We start from the raw sequence: 22,686 nt of genomic DNA on the forward strand, positions 1-22,686 counted from the left end.
TCCAAATTCTTCCTGCTCTTGAAGCTCTATTTCATGGGCAAGTGGCCACTGTAGGATCACAGACATCACTTCCCCCTTCAGTCAGCACTAAGTCCCAAAATCAGGAATGTTTTGCCCTGGTAAAGACCAAATAAAATTTGCTAAAGGGTTTAGATGTGGCAGCCTGGTGTGGCACAGGCACACCTGCCCAGGAATTTGGTAAGAGCAGGTGGTTTTGTGCCTCCTGGCTGCTGCTTGCTAGCATCCCTGGGACAAAACAATCCAAAGAGCTGCGTCTCGTTTTCTCCTCCCATAAAATGGGCATAATAATAAAAATACATCTGGAAAGATGCAAAATTTATGCTACGGAGAGGATGTTTATAGTATTAATGGTTTTAGTGATTTTTTTTAACGAGTCTCTGATGAACCCATTTTTCTCAAGCTTTTCTTTGGGAGGCAGCTCATTAAGATGCAGTTTAATTGCTGCGAGTTTTGCTTTTCTTGCTGTGCTTTAAAAATCCTGAGTGTTTCGGGATCATTTTGGAGCCATTAGCGCTACTTGTGTCATCACAGCCCTGTTGGGCGACTCAGTGTCACACCCGAGCCGGGGCAGGGCAGGGCACACCCGGGACGGTGACAAGCCCAGGGCTCCTGTTCCCGGGGAGCTCAGGGACGTTTGCTCATCCCCTCCCTTTCCATGGGCGAGGGTCTCTGTCTGGGGGGATTCCCGGGGCTGGAGCGCTGGCAGGGACGGGCTGAGGGCTCTGCAGCCCCCCTGTGCCAGGACAGTCCGGATAAATGGGTGCCCACAGCCGCTTGGTCCCGCTCACACAGACGACGCCAAAGGCCTTTTTTGTCTTTGGTTGATTTTTATTTATCAATAAAACAATACTACAAAACATGGGAAACATCTGCATTAAATACAGACCTGCTGATACTGTGCCAGTTTTTAACCTGCTGTATTTACAGAGCTCTCCCTCCGGGCCCCGGGGCACAGGAGCGGGGCCGGGCAGCTCCGGCTCCCGGCAGCAGCGCCGGGAGAGAACCGCGGAGCGAGCAGTGACTCCTGTGCCCTCCCCTGAGCCCGTGCCCTTGTCCCCTTGTCCCCTTGTCCCCTTGTCCCCTTGTCCCCTTGTCCCCTCTCCTGCAGCAGGTTTGCTCCTTGCCCTGCCTCAGGACAGCGGGACAGGCTGGGGGATGCCGGCCCTGCCCTCCCACCCCGTCCTGCCTGGCAGGGGAGGGACCTTCTGCCCTGGGCACCCCGGGGGGAGCGGCCGAGCCCCTCCTGTGCCCGGCTTTGGGCATGGGGATAATTCAGTCCCATCCCGGCAAGCCCACGACGAGCTGCAGGGTGACCCCCCACCTGCCTGCTCAGGGAGCAGAAGGGGTGACACGGACTGACCACAGCCTTCCCGGCCACGCCTCGTCCCAGGAGCAAGTGCTGGGACAGCTCAGCATTTTGGGGGGGCAGGGGCTACCCCTGGGGAGGGGGGGCTTCTCCTCTGAAAAGGCTTTGGACAAGCTTTGAGCCGGTTCTTCCCAGCCTGCTCACCCCTGCGGCAGCGGCTGGCAGGGAGCAGGCCCAGCCCAGCCCGGGTGCCACCCCCTGCTCCCAGCCGGGACCGCTGCAGCTCCAGCAGGGACAAGAAATACACATATGGGGAGATATATATATATATATTTCTATATATAAGCTCTCTTAATTATATAGTTGTAAGGCAGATTAAAATCATTTTCTGGTATCACCTGGTATCAAAGGGAATCTCTCCTACTTCCCATGCACATCACCCAGTGCTGCGTAGGGGAGGTAATTACATCCTCAGTAATTATTGTGCAGGTGTTCTACCCCAACACCCACTGCTCTTTCACATCTGCCCTGACATGAAAAGCAGACAAGACAGTGCTCAGAAGTGCTCGGCGTAACCAAATTCAGCTTCCTGCTCTGGACTGCGAGTGGGCAGCCACAGAGGCGAGGCCCTGCTCAGGACTGAGGGGTGTCCTGGCAGGGAGAAGAGCTGTCACCGCACCAGGGACCACAGCAGCCCCCGCGCATTCTCCTCCCGTGGAACCTGGCTGGGTGGAGAGATGGAGCCTGAGACCCAGCCCAGCCAGAGGGAGCAGGGCTACAGGCCCCAGGTTTGCCCAGAAGCAGCAGCAGAAGGGTCTCCTCAGCTCACCCTGTGCTGTCCTCCAGCCCCTGGGCTCCTGACGAGGGGCAGTTAATGTGGAGAAGCTCGTCCCAGAGCTGGGAGGGCCCTTCAGGGACATGGGGCCCCTCTGCAGGTGCTGCCCAGTGTCCCTGAGATTCCCAGGATGGGAATCCTGGCATCACCTGGCTCGTGGCACTGCCAGCGCTGGTCTGGTGCCACAGGGGAGCTCAGTGAGTGTCCCCCTCACCACTGAGGAGGCACAGCTCCCAAACCTCGGCCTTCCACTTGTGCAGGCCCTGCAACATCCAAATCCTGGCTGTGAGGAAGCCCTATGTGGGGCAAATGCTGCAGAGATGCATCTTTCACCTTCTGCCAGGGAGGGGCCATTGGAAAGGGCTTCCTCTCAACCACAGCCAAGTACCACAAATTAAAAATAATAACAAACCCAGAAATAAATTGGGGAAAACCCCACCACTTTCCAGGGAGAAAGAATAACGCCCAGCCAGCAGGGAGGGAAGTGGTTACATGAGCCAATGCTAAATCCCTGTGTGCAAGAAAGCCTGGATGTATCCATGGATGCATTTCTGCGTGTGACAGCTGAAGGATACCAACTCATTTATTGTGGTCAGTGCTCTCCCAGCGTGCATTCACTGCTGCACTGGAATGGCAAACACAAACTGGCTGCAGCTGTGAGCGCCCAACGCCCCCAGAGCGCCGCTGAGCTCCCCCCACGCAGGGTCCCACAGCCCTGCCCCGAGGCTCTGCCTTCCCCAGCCCCAGCCCGCAGCCAGCTCTGCTCCAGCAGCGATGCCAGGGCAGGAGGCAGCTGCAGCCCCTTCCCTTCCTTTCCCTTCCCACCTGCCAGCCTCTGCAAATGGCATTTTTAGCGCTTGTACCACAGCCACCCGGCGGGGCCATCGCACGAACAACCCCGCTCAAGTCACAGCTGTGACTTCATTTTCCCAAGATCTCTCTCTTTCCTGGTGCTCTTTGCACCAGGGAAATACAGCAGGCTAAAAGCTACAGGATTTTTTTCACATACCACAGTAGAAACAGTTACCGAGTTATATTTGTCAGAGTCACAGTAGTTTATGCATATTTGCTATTCACAGACTGCAGAATATTGCCAATAACCTCACTGGTGGGACTGACAACACGGATACATGCATTCAGGTGAGACCATTAGCAAGGATGTCTATACTGTATTAAGCACATTCATTTTTTTAAACACCTTCCAGTAAAATCGATTCCTTTAAATTTGTAGTTAAAACTTTTTTTTTTTTTTCCACAATTACGCACAAAAGAACCTGTAAACAGTTTGACATTACACTTATGTACAAGTGAACCACGTTGGAAAGTCGAGAGGTAATTCAGTGGGTGCCACTTAATCTACATCAATGTGCAACAGACTGACTCAGCCTCGGCGAAGTCATTTAGTACTGAATGAGGTCCGAAAATGTAACGTAAGCAAGGCCCCGAGAGATCCCAATGGCACCAAACCCCCTCTGCATCCCGTGTGGGCTGGGAAATATTGCACTGGCAGCACCTCTGTACAACCCCAAAGGCCTGGGGGGTCCAGTCCTGCCATCCCCGGCTGGGGACGGCCAGAGGGGACCACAAAGGGACATCATCTCCCTCAACTCCAACGCCCACCCGTGGAGCCACCTGGGCCCTGCCACCCTCCTGCTTCACCTCGGTAATTTTCTCTGTGGAATTCTGAAATCGTGTTTGCTTAGCATTGCTATAGTTTAAAATCTGCAATATCCTATTTATAAACGGACTTTTTAGCTAAGTGACATCAATGCCAAGAAAAATAAAGAATGTCTTTTTATAATATAAATAATTTAAAAGTGCTTTTTCTTTTTTTTTTTTTTGTTCTTTTACTATTAATCTACAAAACCCCGTTGGGGCATAAACTATCCATAAGACTGGACAATTATTTTGTACCATGATACACATGGGGCCTTATGCATAAAGTACTCTGAAAGCCAAGTCTGTACTCGCAGTGGTGGGGAGGGCGTGGGGAGGGGAAGGGGCTGGGAAGTTTCCTCCTGCCTTGCCAGGGCTGGGAGAGCAGAGCGGGACACGGCTGACGGCCTCGGGTACCTGATGGCCATTGCCAGTGAAACCCAACCTTGTCCTGTCCTTCAGCCCACAGCTCGCAAAGAAAATTAACAAATGGACTCAGCAAACTTAAAACATTCTCCAGAGCACTGTGAGGCCTGGGTGCTGTGTGTGCAGATGGTTTAGGGAGAAAGCCAAATCAGCTGATCCCCACGTTCTCTGTGTGTCCCCCCAATGCTGAGTCCCGCTCAGGTGTCTCAGGGGGTTTGGGGTGGCAAAGCCCCTGGAAACCGGGAATTCTGCCGGTGGGAGCCGAGTCTCAGTCCCACTGCAGTCAAGGTAAGTTTACAAATTAGTTTCAACAGAACTTGGTCTTTGTCACTTGTGGAAAGTAGCTCAAAATCCAGTTTTCTCCCCAGATATTTTAGAAAAAATAAAGTACTCTGTGAGCTGAGTTTAATTTTGGCTCGCTACAAAACCTTTCCTAGGGAGACACACAGGTTCTCTCACTGAAATAAAGTCGAATTTGAGTAGAATATGTTTTGTAGCCCAAACCCAGCTCTCTTTCAGGTAATCAATCTTTCATTCCAGTTTCCTTTCTGCCCTGTGCTGCCTCTGTCTCCCTTCCTCCCGTCCCAGCTCAGTTTCCCTGCACAGCCCCAGGGAAAGCCCCAGAAGGAGGAAGGGGCCGGATGTGCCGAGCACGGGCCACGTTCCCCTGCTCATGCTGAGGTGGCCCTGGCCCCGAGGCAGCACTCCAGCACCCACCCACGGCAGGGATGGCCTGTCCCGGGAGCAGGGAGAGGTGCCACGTCCCAGAGGGAAAACAGCCTTGCCAGAAAGGCACCCCAGGCTGTGAGTCTGTCCCACCCACGGCAGGGATGTGTGTGCAGCTGTGCATCTGTGTGTGCAGGGCATTACCGCTGGGAAGGGATCTCCCAGGGTTAATGTGTGAGGTCACCCTCCTGCCACCATCCTGGTGCCTGAAGAAGGTTTGGTTGCTCTTTCCTGACCCACTGCCACCCACAGCTGAACTATGGAGCCATCATGGAACAGCATTTTTAATTCCCCTGCTCTGTCTCAGCCTGCCCAGGGTTTCTCTGCACCACTGCCAGGTGCCCCCATCCCCTCTCCCAGCGTCCCAGGGAGTGCCCCAAAGGTGGAGGGGGTGCTGGGGGGCACTGGTGATGCAGAGAGAGCAGCAAGTGAGGAGGGAGAGAAGGGGAGCTCTGGGAAGCAGGGGGAGGATGCTGGGCAGAGCTGCTGACCCCACCAGGGGCGTGACAGCCTCCAGCACCGCTCGGGGCCCCTGTGCTCCACCTACAGACCCCCAGTCCCTCTGAGCAGGACAAAACCTGCTGGCACAGCCCCAGCTCTGCACAAGCTACTCATAAAACAGCTGTCCATGGAGTCAGACCAGCAGCAGGTCCCTCAGAGATGCAGCAGAACCCACACAAGCACACACAGGCACAAGCCCCACGCCTGGCACTGCCCTGCTCCGGCCCCAGCCCAGACTGGGTTTCCCAGCAGGCTGGGCCTGCCTGTGATTACTGCAGTTTAAGACCGTTATTTCTGTAGCACTGGAGAAAAATAACCATTTCATCTCAAACTGGAGACATGAAGGCCACATAAATCAAGCCCACTTGGGCGCATTTCATTTGGTCTAATTTGTCCACAGTTATTAATCATGGAGCAATCCCGAGCCCCAGGACGTCAGCCTGGGAACACACACACACACCCTCCCCCAATGCCTGCTCGTCCACTCTGGCACACGCAGCTTAGACCCCAAAGAGTTGGGATATTAAAAAGAGACAGGGAAAGATCTGTAGTGAAAGCATGAGGTTTTAGCTGCAGTTTCCTGCCAAGGAACAAAGGTGACCTGTCCTGAACCCCATGCCCTGCTGGAAATCCAGAGGAGAGCCCTATCTGTCCTTTCTTGGTGCCAGAGCCAGAGGAGCAAGATGCAGGAAATGTTGAGTAGGGAGAGAAAAATGCTATAATCTAACCATGAAATGACTAAGCAGGGCCTCATCTGTGGGGCTTGTACAAAACATTGGTTTCCGTGGGAAGATGTGCTTTTTGAGCCTGTGAGTAGAGGGTGGCACAAGAGCCGGGCCTGAATTTCAGCGTGAGGGAATGTCCTAAGCCCTGAACTGGCTCTAAAGCACAATCCCAGGAAGTGCTGAGTCTCTTCACTGAGCATTTCCCAGGCAGAGCCTCTCCTGCCCAGCGCCAGCTCTGTGGCACCGGCACAGAGGGGACAGCTCCGTAAGGGACAGCCCCTCCTCCACCTGCAGCATGGCAGAGGTGACCCCAGCTGCACAGCCCAGCCCTGCTCCCCAGCCGCCCGGAGATGTATTGCTGGGAGGGTTCCCCCTCCCCACAGCCAGCTCCTGCTTATGGATCCCTCTGGACAAGTATTGCTTCCTTTTTTAGCTGGTAAAAGGTGCACGCAACCCCAAACACAGCTGTGTGCTCGTGGAGACCTCACGGTTCCCTGCCAACCCCCTCTGCCCCAGCCCGGCACAGTGGAGCCCCGCAGGCACCAAGATTCCCCTGGCTGGAACCGCACGAGTGTCACAGAAAGAACCTGTGCAGGCAGGACAGCATCTCCCACAGCAGCTTCTGGAATTCGGGAGGGGGAAGCCCTGGAACCTGCAGGACACTAAATAAGTCAGAATCCGAGCATTCTGTGTTACCGGCACTGTCACTGCCGACAGTTTTATATTCATATATATATATATATAAAAATCTCCTTCCTGTGCCTTTAGAAAACGAATAATTTATCCCAAATCCTCTAGCTGGTTTGTTCCCAGCCATGGCCACCACAGCTGGAGCAATGGAGTGTTCCACGCCTCTCCATGGCTGGCCAGCCCCAGCAGCCGGAGCCGCTGCCACTGCCCTGCCCCAGCTCTGGCTGCCCCACGCCTCTGCCGAGCCCCGGCCCCTCTCCGGCCAGCCCCTGCTGCCCTTCCCCTGGCTCCGGGGGCAGTGCAGGACCAGCCCAGCCCTTCCCACGGCTCCGGGGGTGGCACGGGACACAAGGCGCGCTTTGCTGTCTGTGCCACCCTGGCGCTGGCACCGATGGCACCTGCGGCAGGGGACGCGGGTACCTCCTCCGGGGTTGTGTTTTCTCTTGGCACAGCCCCGCTCCCTCCTGCAGCGGCGGCTCCCCACGGCCAGAGTCCCCTGGCGGGTTGGGGGTGATTTCTGTGGCGGAGGGGGCACGGTGCCAGCTGTCCCTGCCAGCTGGGACAGCCGCTCCTGGCACACACACCTGGCACCTGCAGGAGCCAGCATCCTCCCCAGCATCCCCACACAGCCCTGGACCATTCCTGCGGCTTTCCAGCTGGGATCAGCACACCTTTAACCCACTGGCACCAGAGAGCCTTGAAAAATACAAGAGGTGTGGGGAGGACATGGAGGGACGAGAGCATCCCAAACAAACGGAATATTTTGCTGATGGTAACACAAACCCACAGACTGCACCCTGGTCTCCACTGAGACACATTCACAGTGCCCCAGGGAGGGGGGAAGGACAGGCAGAGGGAGCAGGAGAGAGACAGGGAGAGGGATTTCTACTGTTCAGCCCTCAGAGGCCTGGAGAAGAAACGGGACATCCACAGACTGCTAAAAAATGCTCTTTTCTGAGAAAGTGCAGTTATAAGGAGAGAGCCAGAAAATCTTTAAGCAATATATATTAATATATATATACATATATATATACACAGAGATATATATACACACATATATATATGCACATATATAAATACACATGCTTAAACTGCCGGGACAGAGCTTGGGCTTTGTGCTGTGCTCCTCCCTCCAGACACGCGTGCTCCGTGCAGGATGCAGAGGGCACGGAGCCCTCACCATCCCACCCTGCCTGCTCTGGGGCCACACGAGCATCCCTTGGGATGGGTCTGGTTGTGCCCTTAAGGTTTTCAGCTTGTGTAAGACTCCAAGTTTACAAACAAAAGCGTTTGTCATTGTGCTTCCAGGACTGCAAAAATATCATTCCCCTACGACTAGAAATGTTAAGGTGAAATAGGCAAATTAGGCAGTACTAGAGATGGATTTTGGTTTTGGTGACCTAACAAATAGTTATTACTGGGAATTACTTTTGTATCACTTAGGATCTGGCTCTAACCTAACAAGGTCGTGTGCTCTCCCCACCCAAAGCCTAAAGGTGGTACTTCCGCAGCAGTTCGGATTGCCAGGGATGTTTCCTCTCGGGAAACCTGTCTGGGATTTTGATTTTGAGGAAATCCTGGATACATTTTTCCAGCTCTTCCTCAATGGAGAGCTTCTCCTTCACTGCTTTTTTCTTGCTGGAGTTGGACTCCCGGGAGCCAGAGGTGAGAGTCCGGAGCAGGTCGCTCTTCCTGCGGATCTCGGATTGCTGCAGCAGCTGCACCGGCCCCTTCTTGGCCGGCCGGTCCAGAGTCTGAATGTTGGGCTGGCGCGTGACGGGGCCACAGATCACGGTCTCCTGGGGGGAGCTGGCCTCGGACTGGCTGTCACAGCTCGACGTGGACAGCTCGTTGCAGGACGTGCCGCTCTCACCCTCCTTGTCGCCTTTGCCATTCTTGCAGCAGCAGTCGCAGTGGGATGAGGACCAGCGGGAGGGCTCACCTGCAGGAGGACAGAGAGCCCGGGGTTACGGCAGCTCCAGACCCCCACACACCCCAGGACAGGCTGCTGAGCCCCCCAGGACCGGGAGGGCAGCCAGGGCCACAGGAACCCTCATGGGGACCTTCCCTGAACATCACCACAACTGCCAGCAAACATCCCCCGGGGCACAACAGCAGCTGATGCCCACGAACCCCGGAGCTCCTCCATCCACCTCGCTGCCATGTGCTGCTCAATACCCAACAGGGGCTGAAACTTCTGAGATCCTCAGGGAGAAACCACCACATTTAATCTGATCCAGTGTTTAACCCAACTGAGCAACCATGGCTGGAGCCCCCCTGACTTCTCCAGACACTGTTTCTTCTTTGAGGCTCCACCGCAGAGCCAGCTGGTGCAGCCAGCATTGCCAGCCTCTGTCCTGGTGGGCATCACCCCCAACATCCCCTTCCCTCGCCCAGCCCCACCCTGGGGACATGCCTCAGAGCAGCCTCCCCCCACAGGAGGCCTGGTCACACACAGCCCAGAGGCTCTGGGGACACTCGCTGCTTCATTCGCACGAGCCCAGCCATGGGAAGCCCAGGACAGTGCCTATTCCCGACTCCTGCAGCGCAGGGCTGAAGGTTTTCTTTTCCAGCTGGAGACCTGCCCAGCCGCAGTAATCCGTGACAAAGGGGAGAGTTGGCACCGGGAACAACAGCTCCCTGACCACGCCAGCGCAGCCACCACGGAGAGAAAGGCCATCGGGGAGCATCCATCTTCCCACTAACACGGAACCGCCACTCCCAGCTGCTGCAGAGCGGTAACATCCCCAGACCAAGGGAAGCACCACTGAGCTGTGCAGCCTCGGAGCAGCACAGCAGCCCCTGAAGAAGGGGAAGGGGAGAAGGGGCTGGGAGCACTGACAGAGCCCCTGACTGTCACTGCCCCGCTCTCCTGCGTCTCCGTCCTTACCCAGCCAGGAACACCATGCACATCATTTACAGGAACAGGCAGAAAACCAGAGATCAAGAAGCCTCCTTATCTCCTCCTTCCTCTTCCTTGTCAATGGTGAAGGAGTGTCTCAGTCTGGGAGCTGCAGGGCTACTCTAATTTACAGACTCACTTCAAAGCTGTCCTGTGTCTTGTCTGAAAACTGTCAAAAATGGCTAAATTGAATTTTTTTATCAATTTCTAGGCTTGGACAAAGGCATTATGAACTGAGCCCCTACAAAACCCTGATCCACATGCTCTGAGAACACTTGCAGGAGTTGTGTGGATTCCAGCTCCTTACTGCAGCTGATACCCACATCTCACAGCGGTGGGACAGCCGCTGAAACCCAAAGGGCTGCGCTTACCCAGCCAAGCAAAGCTCAAACCGTGCCTCGAGAACCCAAACAGCTCACCTGACCCCAAACATCTGCCCCTGCAGGGGCCCAGGGCACTGCCGTGATCATCAGTGACACTCTGCAAACTGCACACAATGCTCAGGCCACGGACAGCCTGCTCCCAGCCATGACTTCATGGCTGTCCCACAGTCCCGGGGCTGTTTGGATTGGAAGGGATCTCAGTCTCATTCCAGTCCCCCTGCCATGGGCAGGGACACCTTCCAGTAGACCAGGTTTCTCCAAGCTGGCTGTGACCACTTCCAGGGATGGGGCAGCCACATCTTCCATGGACTATGGGGAAGAAGAAGGGATTGAGCCACCTGTGCCCCCACTGACCCGGCTCCGAGGTGGCAGCTTGGGCAGAGGGACCCCCAGCTGCCATCAGGCACAGCTACAGTACAGAATTCATTTGCACAAAACAAGGTTTTATAAATCAATTAAGACCTATTAGATGCTAATTTCACTTAATGAATATTCACCAACAATGGGCACACCACGGGTAAGCCAGGAGACAGAGACGATTTTGCCATGAATAAACAGTTTTGTTGGAGCCCCAGGGCCAATCTCAGCACTGAGGGTTTCATGGAGCTGGGCTGGGGTCAGCAGGGAGCCTCTGTTCCCCAGGGGAACACTGGTGCCCAGCGTGCCAGGGCCCTGCACGGGCTGGGGACTTGCACAGCTCCAGCACCACAAACCTGCCCAGGCCGGGTCTCCTCAGCCCAGCCCTGGAGCTGTCAGGGTGACAGGCAGGACCAAAGGGATCAAAGAACTATTCCTGTGTTTTGCAGTGCTGGGGAAGCACCTGCAGCAGCAGCAGCACCCCAGGGCTGGGCAGGGAGGGGGCTGAGCCCGAGCCTGGCATGACAACGGCAGCAAAGGAGCATCATGCTGACTTAACCACAGCACTCATTAATTAATGTCTAAATGCTTTGAGATTCTTAGATAAAAGTAGCTAATTAATTCTGGCCTGGCTTTCCTGCTTTCCTCCCTGATCTCAGCACATTTCTCTCCCAGTGCCCTAATTATAATAATTATTATTAGAAGCTTCTGAAGCAGCAGCAAAGCCTCTGATGTATAATTGACACACAAACCATCAGCCACCCAGTTTTCCCCTTCTCCTCTCCCTCTTTCCCAACAAACAGGCTGCAAGGAGGGAATGGGAAATCCCTGTGTAGGGGGACAGATGCTGTGAGAAAACTGGGGAGGAGAGAGGAATGGAGACAGAAACCAAGACTGACAAAAGGCAGCGAAGAGTTTTCCTGGTGAGAGATGGCACAGGGACCCTTCCCCAGCTCAGACACCTCTGACCAGTGCTTGGATTGGGAAATGCCGAGCCTGGGATGAACGCCCAATACTGACAGTTCTGGGGGCACAGGGCAGAGCCCCCCATCCCTCTGTCCCCCCGAGCCAGCAGTGGCACCCCAATGGCAGGGGGGCTGCAGGAACACTTTGAGGGGTCTAAAAGTGCCCCAAGGCCCAGTGCCCAGAAATGTTGTCATATTTCAGAACAAATGTTACCAATTTCCATTCTCCAGGAAATCTCAAAATTTTCATTTTTTCCCCTCCTGAATCTGGACTGAAAGTCCCAGCTGTGGGAGGGCACTCAGTGGGATGGGGACTGAGCTCTCCCACAGCTCTGCCCTCGCAGGCTCCTTCTCAGAATAATGTTCCTTTTATTCAGCTCTTGCAGTTTTCACAGCCCTTTTTCCTGAGGTTTGTGGGCAGCTCTGGGGATGGTGTCACGGCTGGGAAGGGACAATATCCCCAGGCAGCAGCTGAGACACATCTGGTGCCTGTTTTTGAGGCACACAGAGATATTTTCTGTATCCAGACACTCATTCACCTCCACGTGTGTGGCTGTACCAACCTCCCAGTCTGTGATCATCACTTGAGCCATTTTCCTCCTGTTCTCAATTCACTCTGGTCCATTTATGCTGTCCTTTCACCTTTTCTTCCTTTTCCTGCTTCTGCTTTAGGGCTTTGTTGTTGGTTTGATTTATTTCTATTTCATGCTCCTTTTCTCCTTCCTGTCCCATGACTTTCACCTCTCCTCTGTTCAGGGTTTTGCTGCCTCCTCCTCCCTCTTTCCCTCCTCACTGATCCCCGTTTGAGCACTAATTAACCACCGTGCCCAGGCAGGCAGGGTGGGCGGGGGGAACTCTGAGGCAACCCCCGGTCAGCTCCCCATCACCTCCATCCCACTGGAGTCCTGTCACCTCTGTGCTTGCAGCCTTGTGAACCCTCTGTTCACCTCCCAACACCCAGAAATGAAGTGTTGGAGCTTTTAAACACCTCCCCCATTGTTCATATGGTCAATCACAGCTGGATTTCCGCGGGGCTGAGGACAGGGTGACGTTGGTGCAGTGACAGTTTGATTTAGACCAGGCGTGCCCAGCGCCTCCCACGGCTCTGCACCCGTGCAGGAATTAAGGGGGTTGTGATTGATGAGAGACCACGCTCTAACTGGTGTTTTAACGAATACATTCTGACTTGGTAATGGGCCCAGATTTATCAGAAGAAAATGCCCCCGTCTAAATAAAATTACCCAGGTAAAGCTGAGGAATGATGACAAATTCCAGGCACTGGTGGGCTCCAGGATCTGTCCTGGCCACAGGACAGACACTGCTGGATTTATCTGCTTTTAGGATCAAGTATCTGCAGTAAAATTTCAGTGAGAGACAAACCCAGGCAAGGACTTGGCAGTAACACCATTGGTTTGAACCCTCCCATATGTTCAAAGCCAGCAGTGAGTGGGGGGAGAGGGATCTGGGGAGAGGAGGGAACCAGGGAGGATGGGAACTGGGAGGAGGAAGGGAACAGGCAGATCCTGCGGCTGTTCCAGCCCCCTTAGGAAGCTCACACAATTTTTTACCCTTGTGGGGGCAGCTGGGGACACCTGGTGTCTGATTTAAATTCAATTGAAATTTAAATTAAAATTTAAAATTTCTAGTTCAAAGTGTTTTCCATTTAAATATTCTGAACCTGCCAACCCAATATAAACCCCAGAATTGTCCCATGGTTTCTCTTTTTCATGCAAAGCAATTTTCAGCCAGTCCCCAGCAGCACACACACTTCCATCAGGAGCCTCCCAGCATGTTGTCATTTTACCAGCACTCCTGAAATCTTCCCTAAAACACTCAGTTCTGGAAGTGAACTTCTGTAAGAGTATCAAGTTTGTTTGAAAATAAAAATAAGTTCCCCAAATGGTGGAGAAAAACAAGAGACCTGGTGTTAAAATACCAGAAGGCATATTAAATGAGCCAAAATATTTATATATGGATCTTCTCAAAGTAACATGTGGTGAAGTTAGAATTCGGAGAGGAGGGAGAAGCCTGAAGTGTGAGCAGCAGGATGGTGAGCCACGGGAAGTGTGGGGAGAAGCCGGTCACTGTGGCCATGGGCGCTGCCAGACTGTCTGAGAGCTGGGGGGCACGCCAGGCCCTACAGACAGCTCCTCACCCTTCCTAACAAAAGCCCTTAGAGAGGAAAACTCCTCCTGTGGCCAGTCCCCTGTCTCGGGCATCACTTCCCTGTGCAATGAACATTTTGGACTCTACTGGTGCCCCCATGCACAGCCAACCCTTCCCTGCGAGCCCCGGCACCCCCAGGCTGCACCCCCAGCTCCCTCCTGCCCTTCACTTCCCATCCACGGAGCAAATCTTTGGCCAGGCTGGAGCAGGAGCAGAGCTGAGTGCTGCCCTTCCAGTTCTCGCTGGGGTTTTCACTGGTGGTTCAGCAAGGACTCTGCCTGAAGGAGAACAGGAGAAGGATGAGCCTGCTTTGGGGGAAGAGCTGAGGGGTCTCAGCATTCAGCATTCCGGTACAACAGAAGTACCTCGAGGAATAACTCAGTGCTGCTGGCTCCCTTGCTTGGTGCTCCCCTTTCCCAGGACTGTGAGTAGGGACAATATCTGGCCATCAGGACTGAGGCATTTCAGTGTATTTTCCTCTGGGAAAATGGTGCTGATATGAAAACCTGACACTTAAGTTTTCTGCTGCCCACAGCATTTGCTCTTTCTGTTCTGCCTAACAACTCCAGCTTGGGTAAGTTTGGAGCACAGAGAATTCACAGCTGCCACTATTTGCACCTTTCTTCTTTCAGTTCAGCCTTGCCTCCTCAAATTAAAGACTTTTCTGAATAATTTTTATTTATCGATGCCATATTAACACCATATCTTAACACAGCCTTTCCTTTTGCTTTCTGCTACTTTCAGTTTATGCTCAAGACCTTGAAAGTGAAGTTTGATGGAATGAAACCCACCTGAGTTAAGGAGCAAGGGCTTTCCTTGTCCTCTCTGAATGATCCCCTGGAGTGACCCCTGGCCAGGCTGGCCTGCACAGACACACACGAAGCCCTCTGGTCGGCCAGCAGAGCAGCAGCCACAGTCCAGGGAAGTGATGCAGGAGGATCATGGATTGAACCCCACTGCTGGTTTGTACTGACGTATTCCTGATGTTTGTTAAGAAAGAAACTCCAATCATGCATTAATTAAAACACAGGTACAACCAAATTAGTCTGAATAATCAGGAAACACATCCTCTCACAGTGCCCTAATTCTGGAATTACCCACAGGAGCTTTGCAGCAATGCAGCACGAGGGGAGCATCAGCAGAGCCCCATCCAATCTGGCTGTGGACACTCCAAGGGATGGGAGCCCACAGCCTCTCTGGGCAATATATGGATATTTTCATACCTATATGGAACCCCCAGTTTACAATAAATGAGCCCTGGTTTTGGACACCTGTTTTAATTAGCAAAGCCAAAGTGTTTATCGCTCCTGCTTCTCAAAGACCTGTGTGAGAAACTGCTGACAGATGGTTGTGGTAATGTGGGAGCCAGAATTCTTGAATTTTTGAAAATTAGAGCTCATGAACTCAGAAATGCTCTGGAGATCCAGAGCTATCATGTCAGCCTATGTTGTTCCAATTAATTGCAATCAATCACTAATTGAGAGCTATTTTAAGACTTGTCATTACTCTGAACATAATGGAGAATAAATTGCATGTTCCCCTTTACCCCTACCACAAATGACATCAGTGCAAAGAAATCTCAGGACACTGAGAGTAAAGGAGGAGCAGGAACCCGACTGCTGATTTCCTCCTGTCCCCCTGGCAGGTACAATAACACAGGAGCTGTAGATTGAGAAAGGGAAGAGATAAGGGCTGAGACAAGGGATCACAGGCAATTCTTGGGGCTCCACCTCTAAAACTTGCCAAAATGGCAGCTCTGATATCACTCTATTTTAACAAGTTGGAACTCTATTTTCTCTAAGACCTCTTCCTAGCCAAGCTCTCTGATTCCATGACAGCCCTGGGGACAGGAAACGCCGCTTGGAATGGGTTTAATGGGGGCAGCAGTTTGGTTTGGCTTTACAGCAACAGCCCCAAATCCCAACAGAGCGGTTTTGACATGAAAATCAAATAACCTAAATAACAGTTCAGCAACAGGCCGGGCGTTTGCTGCAGTGCTGGAGCAGGCAGACCCAGCAGGGACAGAGCTCTCAGGGGCAGGGGGAGCTGAGGAGCGGGACCCGTGCTCAGGGACAGCCAGTCTGTCACTCACTGTCACCCTGTGACGGGCACCAGCTTGACAGGCTATTCCATCATGGCACGGCGGAAAATCCCCAGGCTAAGAGATAACCAGTTCTCAAATGAGGCGTTTCTGCTAACAGCGCTGGTTCCAGCCAACGAGTAAGGTATTTTTTAACCCAGCTACAGTTCTGCTGTCTTTTCATGACATTTTATTTTGGATACGGTTGGAGCAAACCCAGGTCTCCTTTTAAAACACCCAAGTTCCACTTTTTTCTCCCGATGATTTAATCACATACTCTCTTCCCTTTCATTTCCCACCTGGTCCTCATCGACACTATATATAAATCTGAGTCTCCTTGGATCCTGGCGGTGGCCTCTGCATGCCATCATCACATGGATAAATTCACCCCTTTCACCTCTCATTTGTTCTGTTCTTGCAGTCGCTCCAGTTTCTTCTCTCTCATCTTTTACTCTCAGTATCAAGTGATTTGCTATTCTTGGAGTATCCTCCCCTTGTTCCTTTGTCTCTGCTCCAGTGCTGTTCCCAAAAGTCACCCTTCCCAGGAGCTGCTCACAGGGGCTCCTTGGCCAGCCCTCCGGGGCTCTGCAGTCCAGTTCTCCTTCTCCTCAGGGTTATCAGCTTCCTGTCTCTGCTTTACCAGTCCCTTCCCTTCGCTTCCACATGCACAGCAGGGGATTACAATGCTATCAATCAATAATTAAGCTGTATAACAGGGCTATCAATCAATAATTAAGCTGTATAGCAGGCAGTGAGCTGTTGTAACACACAACTGACATGATTGCTGAAAAATGGTGGTGGTGGGAGGAGATGCTTTGACTTTAAAGACAAGATTGGTAAAGGTGAGTGAATGCAACCCTGCTGCTCACCCTGGCAGCTCAGGGGATGGCTGGGCAGCCTCCCAGGGAGGAGGGGTTCCACTGCCAGGCCCTGCTGTGTCCTGGGAGAGGAACACCCAAGGAGGGGACACCAGGCTCCCCCATTCCTGGCACACCCACCCAGCTGGCAAAGCTCAGTGCCCATGCTGGATGCCATGCGAAGGGTGGCAGATGGAGCACACCAGCTCTTCCAGCTCTTCCAGTGTACCCCAGGGCCTGGAAGGGAGTCTCTCCCATTTGGACCGGCTGAAGCCACTTGTGAAGCACCACTGAGCAGACCTGCACAGGTGACAGGGGCTGCAGGAGCAGCCTGGTGTCATCAGCCCACAATGAGTTTATTATTTCTTCCCTGCCTCATTCAGCCCCTGTGCTGGCACTGCCCCCCTGGCACCGGCAGAGCCAGGAGGAACAGCTGCTTCTGGCTGGGAACAGTGACATGATGTATGTCCCTATTACAGAGGGACACGGACCATGGCTGCTGCATCTGGGCTGGGCACTGGGACAGGGGCGAGGGCAGCAAAGCAGCCAGAAATGGCTCTGCTGAGACATCCAGCTGAAAAAGATGCTTATGAAAACAATTACTTTGGAAATTACTTCCCTCTTTCCTGCTTGAAGCCATTACTGATCTCCTAATTAGGAGGCTCTTGCGAGGGGAGCATCAACCTCTTCCCCAGGCAATGAGGGATGGGACAGGGGGAAATGGCCTCAAGGTGCCCTAGGGGAGGTTCAGATCGCGTTGTTGGGGACAATGTCTTTACTGAAAGAGTGATTAAGCATCAGAACAGGCTGTCCAGGGAAGTGGTGGAGTGTCCTTCCAGGGACACACTCCTGGAAGTGTCCAAGGCCAGGTTGGAGGGGGCTTGGAGTAACCTGGGATAGTGGGAGGTGTCCCTGCCCATGGCAGGGGTGGGAACAAGGCGATCCCTAAGGACCCTTCCAACCCAGCCATGCTGGGATTCTGTGGTTCATAGGCACCGCAGGAACTGCCCAGCAGTGCCACAGGGCATTCCCTTGTTATTTATCCCTCGGGATGACAGTGGCTTTTTTCCCCAGCCACAGGCACTGACAAACAGCTCGGGCTTGGCTGCATTTCCCAGCCCTGAACCAGCTGCATTTTCCACAAGCACCTCCCGGGGACGAGCCTCGTGTGGCTCTGGCAGAGGCAGCAGAGGGTCGTGCTGCGGGGCAGCGCTGCCAGCCCGGAGCAGGAGGGACGTGGGGACAGCGGCTCATCCCCACCCTGCCCCGCCGGCTGCTGCTCCTGCCAGCGAGAGGAACCGCGGCGGCTCCATGGAAAACCAGGGAGGGGCTGAGGGACAAAGGAGCCCTGCAGGGCTGCTGGTTATTAATTCTTTGGAGCATGATCATGATCAGAGCTGCTGCTGCCAGAGGAAAGGAGGGATGCTCCGACCCCTCAGCAGGAGCACAGATGGTGCCGAGCTCTGCATCGGAGCTGTCGCTTTTCTGGGACTATCAGATATCCCTTTCCATAGGGGCAGATGCTCGTTTTTTATGAGCTATTTAAGACACTCTCTCTGGAAGTTTTCTTATTTTTTCCCTGTCTGAACCTCATAAACTGGGCTTCTGCTCTACAGAGATAAATTTGATTTATGTGAGAAACATTCCCAGGCACAGTGGGCTTTGCCTTAAACCCTGTATCTCACTGTTCAGTGGTGCTGTGGCTTAGCTTGGTTTATTTTCTATCCTCTAAGTGGTGAATTGAACTTTCAGAAATGAATGGTTTGGTTTATCTGATTTAGCATCTTGAGCGAAGCACTTTTGCATCAAATAAATGCAGGCAGTGGGAGACCCTCCAGACACTACTTTATTCCAAACATTTTCAGCACTGGTTTCAAGACCAATTAAGTTACCCATGCCTGGGCAATCCTAAATGCTCTGGGATCAGAAGCTTTTCCCTTCTGTGGAGGGTTTGAGGGGATGAGGAGGCTGCTGAGCCAGGTCGGGGGCAGCACCACGGTGCTGGGCAGGGACTGCAGGGCCCCCGGCTCCCTGAGCTCTCCTCTTGAACAGCATCACCCAAAAACACCCGGCTCGTTCTGGTTTTGCAAGATCTGAAAAGAATAAAGGTAGAAGCCAGCCCAAGCCTAAGGTGCCCCGTTGTTTCTGAATTCACAGAGGGTGCTGCGGGGAGGGGATGGGCAATTCCCAAAAATGGAACAGGACGTTGGAGAACCGGCTCCCTAGGAGCAACTCCAAGTGAAGTGTGGGATGACAACATTTAGAGGTGGGAAGCATGGCACAGTGTCCATGCTCGGGGATGGAGGGGATGCACTGGGACACACCCGAGCGGATAAATCCTTACTGGGAAGTGAGGGGAGGCAGGCACCGAGAGGCTGTCAGGGCTGTGGGACCCTGGGCTGTGGGATCCAATGACCAACCCTGCAGCAGTGCCACCCCTCGGTACCAAGCACAGCAGCTGCACACACATCCCCTGGGGAGGGCTTTCTACCACGGCCTGAAATACTTTTCCCTAATGAGTGCAAGGATAATTGGATTTTTTTTTGAGATGGGCACACTGGATTGGATAGGTTTGGGGAAAATAAACTAAACTGGTTTGGGTTAACTAGCCTGCAGCTCTGCCCTGCAGTTGCAGAAGAAAATACTTCTTTTTTCCTGCCAAATCTTACAGATAATTTGATATTTTCTTCATTTTTTTTTTTAAAGGAGGATGCAAAAATTTGTGGTGAAATTAGAGGTTTCTATCAAACTTCTCCATAGGAACGCAGAAAATCTGAATGATTGTGAGTCTAGCACCTCTGTGTATCCACCTGTATTCCCAGAAGTCTTTGAGCATTACAAATGTATTCAAAGTCACAACAATGGAAGGAGTTTTCTACTGTAGCACGGAAACGCATCAAACATGGAAAAATTGGACTAACTGTCCTTTGACCTAGAAGAAATGTTGAAAATTTAAGTAAGCTCTCAGCTATGTACAGACGTGATCCTAATCCCTCTGGAAATAATGTGAGCATTCCTGCTGACTGGAAAAGCCTCCAGAAGAGCCCAGGAGCTGCAGGTTCTGTGCTCTCACCTCACACACCCTTCACTGCTCCAGAACCGCTGCGCTCGCCGCTGCCCACTGCTCACAGTGCACCTTGTGAGGGCTGCCTGAGTCCCCAGGAAACTTCACAGGGAAAAAATTGATATCCAGAGTTAATCTGAGAGTTGGTATGTCAGGCTTCCCCAAGCTGGAATAATTCCTCCTCAGAGGAGGAAGCAGGAACAGGTCACGGGGAGCAGTGCCCTGCCTCTGCCCCCTGGGTCACGGCTCTGCTGGCACCACGTGGCCTTCGGGTGCTGCAGAGGGAAGCTCCACGTTGTAGTGGGGCAGGAAACGGGCAGGAACTCAGGACACTGACAGGGACACACCAACAGGGACAGCCGGTTCACCCCCATGGCATTAAGGCTGTGGGATGGAGGCTCCAGAGCAGCCCTGGAGGAGCAACTGGGGTTGCTTGAATGGTGGAGCCGAGAGTAACTGAAAATCCAGTTTGTGTTTTCCTAACTTCTGTTCCTCTTTTTCTGTTTGATCAGAAGTGTTTGTAACGCATTTCTGGAGTGACTGAATGCAGAGCTCCCAGCACTGCCCACAGGAGGGGCAGCAGGGGCAGACAGGAGCCCTCGCCCCCAGCACTGCACACACTCCACCAGCCTCATGAGGTGTCACCTGCAAAGTCATTCCAGAGGAACTTCAGGAAGAATTTCTTCACAGAAAGGGTGCTCAGGCCTTGGCAGGGGCTGCCCAGGGAGGTTTGGAGTACCCATCCCTGGAGGTGCCCAAGGAAGGGCTGGAGGTGGCACTCAGTGCTCTGGGCTGGGGACAGGGTGGGGTCGATGGTGTTGGGGGTCTTTCCCAACCTCAGTGACTCTGGGATTTGACTTGAAAACTGAAGGGAATTACAGAAGGAGGATTCACAGGTGGCATTCAGCAGCACCCAAGAAATGAGATGACCTTACCAAGGCCTTTGTCACTACTCCCAGCGTAGCCATGGCCCGGGGCCAGGCCCTGCCCCAGCCTGGCCTCTGCAGGAAGGGTCCCCAGCCCTGCCCGTGTCCCCCCTGCTGCAGCCCTCCCACAGGAACGGCTCCCGCGGAAGCTGCGGCAAGCAGAGTGTTCAGCTGCTCTAATCACACTAATTGCTTGAGACATTTCCTTTCTCCCTTCCCTCCTGCACCCTCCTGGGCCCTTTTGCCATCAAATCAGCTACAGAAACAAAGTCATTTGGTCGGGGAAGGAGCTTGTTAAGGCATGAGGCAGCTCCGTGGCACAAGAAAACACAGAACCCAACCAGGTCTTTCCACCCCGTATCCTGACGGACAGACTGACCCCAGCAGGGCAGAGGGGCTTTCTCTGGTGGGGAAGGGGAGGAAACCTCAGCAGCCCATGGTTTAAAAGTGCTCCCTCAGCTCTCTTCTCAACTCAGCCCCTGGCCATAAGGAAATGCTCTAGAGCTCATTTTCAGGAGGCATTTCTGGATGCTGACACAGGGACCAGCTGCTCAGGTCTCACCTATTGCTTTATTTCAGCTTTATCTGGTGAAAACCAAATGCTGCAGCCCAGCTCCTTTGCTGAGGAAAGATAAATTACACTGTAAATGCATGCATGACCTGCTGGTCAAGAGGCTCATTGTGGTGTTTTATGGTCGTTATTGATTGGCCAACTGTGAGGTCTGGAGCTGGTGCTTGGAGCTCTCAGAGCCAGGCTGGAGCTTAAGGTGGGGACACACTCGGCCATGGGGAAACCCCGGAGGTGCAGGGTCTGGCCCCCAAGGGCTGCATCAGCCCCATCCCAGCATCCCTGCTCAGCCATAACCACAGCCCAGCCAGCAGGGAACCCATGTGCTGGAGACAGAGATGGGATGGATAAACAGAGGAGAAAGGCCCAAACTAAAAGAGTGTAAATGTTTCAGCTTCAGCTCAACATGTGACTGAGTGAGAAAAGCTGCTCACACCGTGCTCAGCTTCCTGAGAGCTGCTCAGGCCTGTGTCCCACGGGCCCCATCCTGACCGTCCCTGGTGGCTTTGCCCCCTCGTGCAGCTGCTCCCAGGCACCCTGAACCCAGCCGAGGGCACCTCCTGCTTCCCGGGCAGCTGATGCTCCCCACAACTCTGCTCTCCAGCCATCAGAGGAAGCTGCAGCTCCAGCAGGGTGATTCCTACTGGGAGCTGTGGGTGCCACACGCCGGGGGTCCCAGGGTGGCACAGAGGGGTCCCAGGGTGCGGAGCCAGGACGGGCCCGTGGGGGTGCAGTGGGTACGGCTGGGCCCTGGGCAGGAAGGAGGGAGCAGCTCAGCAGCTTTGTCCGAGGAGGAAGCACCTTTTCCACCCAAAAAGCCATGGGCTCCTGGGCTCTGGGATGCTCATGGAGGGTGCTGGGCTTAGCAGCATTTATCCTGCTGGGGCTTGATATTGTATTTCACTCTCAAAGTTCAACCAATTGCCTTCAGAAAATAGAACTAACTCTTATTCAGTGTGGGAGATTAATCTGTAACACAAAATATTTAATTAATACGGTGAAATTTCATTTCATGGGTACTTGCATTTGTGCTGTGATAAGCAGTAGCTGAAGATCAGGGATTCACCAACGACTGCCGACGACAAAGGAATTGTTCGTCTGCATCGCAGTCAAGCATAACAAATATCCAAGTAGTATTTTGGCATGGTCTGTAATGTTTGCTGTATTAGTCCTGTACATGAATAATTTACAGCTAAAGGTCTGTCTCGTTGCCATCACCAAATCAAAAGCCATTTGCTCTAGTTATGATATCACAGTGACAGCTTGGCTCCGGCAGTTTCCACTCTGCCAGCTGATGGATTTCACTGAGTTTAAGAGATTTCTCTTACACATTAAGCAACAATAAAATTAAAAGCAGCATTAGCAGTATCTGGGACAGAGGCTCCTGTTTGGTTGGAGTTCAATCACAGTCTGATGAGCGGTGGATGAGCTGAACAGACACCTCGGCACTGGCAGAGCAGCCCTGGGCTGCCCTGTCCACCCAGCAGAGCTGCCGGCACTGGGCTCACCCCGTGGTGGGCAGGGGTGCCAGG

General features: G+C 53.3%; 1 protein-coding gene across 1 annotated transcript in view; it reads right to left on the reverse strand.

Moving 5' to 3' along the window:
• Positions 1 to 828: 828 nt before the first annotated feature.
• Positions 829 to 22,686, reverse strand: part of KCTD16 (potassium channel tetramerization domain containing 16) — a 64,578-nt gene continuing 42,720 nt past the window's right edge. Inside the window, exon 3 of the mRNA XM_032125037.1 lies at positions 829 to 8,828. Coding sequence (XP_031980928.1) covers positions 8,377 to 8,828 — 452 coding nt within the window. The 3' untranslated portion in view covers positions 829 to 8,376. The remainder of the gene's footprint in view (positions 8,829 to 22,686) is intronic.

Source organism: Corvus moneduloides, chromosome 15 (assembly GCF_009650955.1).
Source record: "Corvus moneduloides isolate bCorMon1 chromosome 15, bCorMon1.pri, whole genome shotgun sequence".
Taxonomy (NCBI): Eukaryota; Metazoa; Chordata; class Aves; order Passeriformes; family Corvidae; genus Corvus; species Corvus moneduloides.